General features: G+C 52.1%; 2 protein-coding genes across 5 annotated transcripts in view; one reads left to right on the top strand and one right to left on the bottom strand.

Annotated features, from left to right (window-relative positions):
* Positions 1–480: 480 nt before the first annotated feature.
* TSTD1 (thiosulfate sulfurtransferase like domain containing 1) lies at positions 481–3,114 on the bottom strand. The gene is made up of 4 exons (XM_072331991.1): positions 2,923–3,114; positions 2,609–2,773; positions 1,819–1,978; positions 481–1,350 (listed from the first exon to the last, which is right to left on the bottom strand). The coding sequence occupies exons 1-4, from the start codon at positions 3,014–3,016 to the stop codon at positions 1,287–1,289; spliced, it is 483 nt and encodes a 160-aa protein (XP_072188092.1). The 5' UTR covers positions 3,017–3,114; the 3' UTR covers positions 481–1,286.
* Positions 3,115–4,289: 1,175 nt separating this feature from the next.
* The window catches only part of USP45 (ubiquitin specific peptidase 45), a 48,956-nt gene continuing 47,245 nt past the window's right edge, over positions 4,290–6,000 (top strand). For 2 of the 4 annotated variants that reach the window (XR_011903101.1, XM_072332388.1), the window contains exon 1: positions 4,290–4,401. The gene's annotated coding sequence lies outside the window, so the exon portion shown is untranslated. Of the gene's footprint in view, positions 4,402–4,701; positions 4,875–5,108; positions 5,222–6,000 lie in introns of those variants that run through there. The other 2 variants (XM_072332389.1, XM_072332390.1) reach the window with 2 other exon arrangements.

The following is a 6,000-nucleotide window of genomic DNA, read 5'->3' as shown; positions in this document are numbered from 1 at the left end:
GTGGGCAGAAGGCACCTAAATTTGTCCTCAACAAATTCCCTTCTAAGGAAACAGAATAAACTATGCGGATGGCAAAATGGTGCTTTGGGAAAGCTGAGGTTAGGTAATGGAAGGGGCCTCTTAACATAGGTGGAGTTCTAGTGTAGAACTACATTCAATTATTACATATGTATGAGCGTGCATTAATGAATCCCTGTGTAACTATATTACCAACTGCTTCAGCAGGCTAGAGTCATACAGAGGATATTTGTAAACAGATGATGCTACATGAACAAATGTAATTTATCCCCATTTAGACACATACCTGCCACAGTGGTGTGACAGTTTGTTGCTAATTCCCAGAGCAGAACCAGAAATTTTACTCCCTTTTTCCAGCCATCCTGCAGAGTTATGGGCTTCTGTAGTTTTTCTAGAGGCCAGAGTAATTCAGCTTTGCTAGTTCCCTTAAAGCATTAAAACAGGCACACCAAAAAACCCAATCCTTAGAATTATGACTATGTAAGTTTATAGGTGGGAATGAGATGGGTTCGTTTGGGGTTTTTTTAAACATTTCAGATATACAGATTGATATATGGAGAAGAAAGCAGGGAGTTAGGAAGCTTCCTTAGACACCTCCAATTTTGCGGCCTAAAATGATTACATCTCCATAATAACAACTTCAAGTACATATAAGGCAAGTTCTCACTTGATACTGAGCTGCTAAGGAAACAGAACAAGCTGACTGAATGCTATTGCATTTTGTGCTCAGAAACAGACCAGTGTATACAAATGGATCTACTTCTAAAATATGGAATCACGCATTATGAACAGTAAGTCAGTTTCCCATTGTATACTCTCGATAACATGGCAAAAACTTAAAAACAGAGCTATACATGAAGGATAACAAACCTGTGCTTAGGATACTTACACCAACTCCATTAAACTGCAGTTATTCTAAACAAGCTACTCAAAGTTATTTGGGAAGGGTAATTTTATGCTTACTATCACAGTTTATTTAAAGTCATAAAGCAAATCATACAAAAATCCTAGTAGCCAAAAACATTGAAATTCTTGTCACTTTCTTCCAGCAAATAACATAGTGCAAATTAAAGGCTGAACGAATTTAACATCTGTTCATTTCATAGTCCTTAATTTAAACAAAGCAGTTAATATGCATGGCTAATGAAATGCTCGTTTACATGAGGAAATGGGAAAGGTTTGTATTCTGAAAGTGGAACGTGGGTAGTTTGAATGCTAAAATCTACAAAGCATCCTGAAGGTGCGGCAGGAGCTGAATGATGTCATCTTCATTTTTTCTCTGGAGATTCATGTTTTGCCCAGTCCTCAAAGCCACCAGCATAGTGCTGAACTCTGAAAGTATGCAGAAGATACGTATCACAAAGGACTCTCCTTTATCAAGGTACGTAAGGTGGGGTAGAAAAGTCACAGAAAAAAAGCATAAAGAAATTATCTTAAATACAGTTGTATGTCATACAGTGAACCAGCCAGAATAAGGGAACTCAAACACTGCCCGCATCTAAACAGAACACCCTTCCAACACCGATGTAGTCCTGCAGCACATAGATCACCTTCAGCACAGAAAGAGTTGCTGGGGGTTGTTTTACAGGACATCTCACTTTACTGTAACGCCAAAGATGATCTTTCAAGGTACAGTGGGGACACGAGGAGATACTGTCTGGCAGTTCACTACCCCCTATGATTAATCTCTTCGTTCATGTCCCACATCACAATTATTACTCACACACATTGGAATCTGAGAGAGTTACTTACTGGGGGAGGTTGTAGTAACTTCATCCTTAGGCATGATTTCATGCTTACCTGCTGAAACCCAGGGATGCAGCAAAACTCAGTGCTTGTCTACTTCTTGTTCCTGCAAAGCAGGAGAAAACCACATGGTCTGACTTGGCAGGCATCTTCTGGTTGTACAGCTCCTTAAAGTCTGCTGGATTCATCTGCAGAGCTTCCACTAACTCATTCACTGGGAAATACAAACATAAAACAATATAGAAAGTCTCACTTATTCTCTGTCCACCAGCAGCCCTATATTCTAACGTTTCAAATTCCTCTGAGATGATCTGGGCTCCCCTGCTCAAGAAAGATGGGGATTTTCTAGACAGTCCAGTGGAGGGCCGCAAGATGATTAAGGGCCTGGAGCACCTTCCTTATGAGGGAAGGCTGAGAGACATGGGACTGTTCCGCTTGGAGAAGACTGAGAGGCAACTGTATCAATGCTTATAAGTATCTTAAGGGCAGGAGTCAAGTGGATGTGACCAGGCTCTTTTCAGTGGTGCCCAGTGCAATAGGCACAAACTGGAACATAGGAAGTTCCATACAAACATAAGGAAAAGCTAAATAACTGTGAGGGTGCCAGCACTGGAACAGGCTGCCCAGAGCAGTTGTGGAGTCCATTTCTGTGGAGCAAATCAAGATCCAGCTGAACTCCTTCCTGTGCCACCTACTGTAGGCAACCTGCTTTAGTGGGAGTCAGGCTAGATGACCTCCAAGTCTCTGACAAACCACGGGGTTCTGTGATCATGTGTTCCATAGCCTCGCTCACCAGCCAAACTGCACCAACAAACACTTCCAGGTAACAGTGCGAGTATCTTACGTGGTATGTTGATGGACGCAGGGATTTTCCCATCTCTCTCAATCTCCCACCTCTCTCGAACATCGATGTGAAGGACGTTGGCTTTTTTCAGGTCCTTGAGCTCCTGGTAGGACACGCTGCTCTCGGAGCAGAGGCTGGGGGAGGGGACGTGTACCGCCCTCGGCTCTGTAAGAGCAGCACAGCCCGTGAGCCCACGCCGAGCTCCCCGCGGCTACCGGCAGCAGGAAAACATGAAACCCCCCCTCATGCTCTGCGCCTCGGGTGACCCCCAGCCCGACCAGCCGCCCCGGTTCGGGCCCCGCGCCCTGCCTCACCGGGTGCCGCCCCCCGCCGCCGCCCCCAGAGGTTGCCGCCCGCCGCCCGCAGGGCCAGCGCCGCCCGGCACCGGGACCAGCCGCAGGCCGCCATCTGCCCGAAGATGGCGGCGACGCCGGCCCGCCCTGTCCTGCCCTGTCTTGGCCGCTCCCTGGGGCCCGCCCCGCCGGCGGACACCGCTTTGGAGCGAAGGGATGGGGGAGCCCCTCTCCTTCCACGTGTCTTTGTACGTACACCGCGTAGCGGTGGTGCCCGTCCTCAGAGGCAGGCATGCTGATCTTCCCTCTTCCTAAATGTGAACCGTGTTTTGAGGGCTGCCGTCTTTGCTAATGCGAGTTTTCTTTCTCCAAACGAGAACAAAGTGTTTCTCAGAGCCGGAGAGTGTGACAGATCGAAGCTGGCACAAGAGCTGGTTCCCCAACCGCCCTTCTGCTGCTTCCCATATGGCCCCGTGATGGGCATTTGCAAACGTCTCTTTGGAGCAGCATAGCTCTATGTGAGTTCAAGCTTTATGCGCTTCCGTTTTTAACAGGACACGGGGAGACGGAATGCTTCCTCTTTTGAGGCGTGTTTTAAGTGTGTACTTCATGGGCTGTGAAACAGTGACCCACGTTTCTCTTGGTGTGCTGCAGTTAGGACTGTAGGTACAGGCGGTGGTGCATCAGAAGCTGGAACAACCCAGCAGCTGGCTTTGGCAGGGCTCAGTTTGAAGTCAGAGTGGGTCAAGGCAGGCACAGCCCCGTGCTTACTAAATGGTTGGGAAAGGGGACAGCCCAGCCAATGCTCCGAGCTGTGGTACTGCATGGATCACCATTTCTAATAACTCTTTTACGTCTTTTCTTCAAAAGCAGCGTATTTATTGTCTTCATGGTACTGCCATTAGCACACACCCACCAAATTTACCCACCTTCCCACACTCCTTAGCACCATAATCATGCTGTGCTGCGTGCTCTTGGCTTTCCTTCTCTGCTTTCTCTTTACTTTTCTCTCTGGCTCTGATGGCAGGTGCTGTTCACGTTTCATCCTTCCTCACCCTTAGCCTTTCATCTCCCCTCACTATGTGATGTCTATGACAAGTCTTCCTACCGCACAGCTGTAACTTCCCCGAGAGTTTTTCCTGGGATAGGCATAAAGCCTCCTGACCTTACTGCACAGAGTTCAGTCTGTGCTTCTCTAACCATCCCCTCAGCCCGTGTGCCAGCGCAGCCGCTGCAGGTTCTCCGTCCTTGTTTTCGAAGAGCCCCACAGGACGCCCCTTCCCTGGTGTCTCTAGAGCCGCACTTCCCACACGCTGCCCGCCCCAGGCCGGCTCCTCTCCCGCTCACCCAGCGCCGGGCCCGGCCCCTCTGGCGCAGGAGGCGGCCGGGCCGGGCCCGGGGGCGGGCCGCGCCGGGCGGAGCGGAGCGGCGGGGCCCTGGCTGCGGCCCAGCTTCCTCCGCCGCTTCCTGCCGCTGCCGTGCCTGCGCGCCCGCCGCTCGGTGAGTGCGGGCCGCGGGGTGACGGGGAGGCCGCCGGCCGAGCTCAGGGGGGCCGTGCCCGTGAGCGGCTCTTCCTGCCGAGCGGGTAGCGCGGGGCCACGGCGCGGGTCCGGACCGGGGCCGGCCGGGACCGATCTGCTCCGGCATGGCGGCGGCCGGCGCCGAGACCGCGGCCTTTGGGGGAAGATCGCGGCCCGGAGATACGGGGCGTCGGGTCTGCGCCGCGGGGCTAGGCCGAGGGCGGCCGGGCGGAGATCCCCACTCCCGAAGTTCCGGGCGGCGCTGCCCGGCGCCGCTCTCACGTAGCGACGGAGCGCGGCTGGTGTGGGCTTGTGGTGCTTCGCCAGCTGCCAGCTGCTGGTGTCCGCCAGCCGTCAGCGGCCCCAACGCGCTGAGCGTGCAGCGAGGTGAAAATAGCAGCATCGGGCCGTCCTGCCGACCTGCGGCGAGCTCCTCGGCGAGATGCCTGCGCGGTGAGAGGGAACCAGCCGCCGCGCAGTTGGTCGGGCTTAAGCATAAGCTGCGGTCACTTCGCATTAGGCGAGTGAGCGGGCGTGCTCCGCAAACACGGCTGTGACATAGCGCTGCGATCGCGTATCGCGATGCCGTCAGGCGGGCTGTGCGCGGCACTGACAGCACGGCATATGCCGGCCCGGGGGTGACCGGGAGCCGCCGGTGCGCACCGCCCCGGGCCGGGCGGCCTGGGCCGAGGCACGGGGCTGTGGGTGCTTGGGGCTGTGCGGCAGCCTGGACGTGCGCTTCATTCGTCGGGGTTGTGGGGCTGCTGACCAGTAGCAGCGGCTCTGCAGGGCACGTGTGGGTTCGTATTTCGATTCTTATGATGTGTGGATGTTCGCAGAACTTCAGTCCTTTGTTGTCTGTAGGCTTTACTTCAGGACCTCACCCTGTTCTTGCTGTGGGAATGTTGCCGCTCGAGCAGGATGTGTTTGTGGCTGCGTGTACAGGAGCACGAGAACAAACGTGAGCAAAGTAGGAGCAGATGGCACTCACTTCAGGTGTGCTGTGGCACGCTGTCTTTAGGTGTGAGTGAATTCTATTAGATAGACCTTTAGTACATAAGGACTTGTGCTTAAACATTTCTTCTTACCTCCCTCCCCCCACACATTTTCTAGCATTTTAAATGGAAGTGCAGTAGTGGCATGCACATACACCAGTCTGGTGGCAGAGCATGCCTTGTAAAACTGCTCTGCAGCTTACTACTGTTGTAACTATTTTGTCAGATTTCTTCATGAAATATTGAAGAACTTGCATTCTGCAGTTTTGTTTCCACCTGATTTGCAAAAATGCAGCTGGCATCTCGTGGTTCTGCTGTGGTACATCAAGGACAAGTTGTTCTACTTTCGGTGTGTTAGCAAAACAAACTGGAGCAGTTTGTTTGTAGGAGGGAAGTAGAATGAAATGCTTTGCACTACGCAGTGAGACTTTGACTTTCAAAGAGCTCAGACTAGTTTTTCTTAAGACCTTTATGCTGTCTGTTCTACCACGTCAGTTTGCTCACTCCCACAACTTCCAAGGTAGATAGAAAGCCTTGCGTGGTCTTTATCTCTGTGGGATCTGTTCCAGTTCAGCCCTCTAGGC

This window comes from Excalfactoria chinensis, chromosome 3, assembly GCF_039878825.1.
Source record: "Excalfactoria chinensis isolate bCotChi1 chromosome 3, bCotChi1.hap2, whole genome shotgun sequence".
NCBI lineage: Eukaryota > Metazoa > Chordata > Aves > Galliformes > Phasianidae > Excalfactoria > Excalfactoria chinensis.
This window is presented reverse-complemented; position numbering and strand designations above follow the sequence as displayed.

Coding starts and splice junctions, on each gene's coding strand:
- TSTD1 (XM_072331991.1), bottom strand. CDS start 3,016: ATGGCGGCCTGCGGCTGGTCCCGGTGCCGGGCGGCGCTGGCCCTGCGG. Junction 1,979..2,608: donor TGCGTCCATCAACATACCAC/GTAAGATACTCG, acceptor TGTATTTCCCAG/TGAATGAGTTAGTGGAAGCT. Junction 1,351..1,818: donor GCATCCCTGGGTTTCAGCAG/GTAAGCATGAAA, acceptor GCATACTTTCAG/AGTTCAGCACTATGCTGGTG.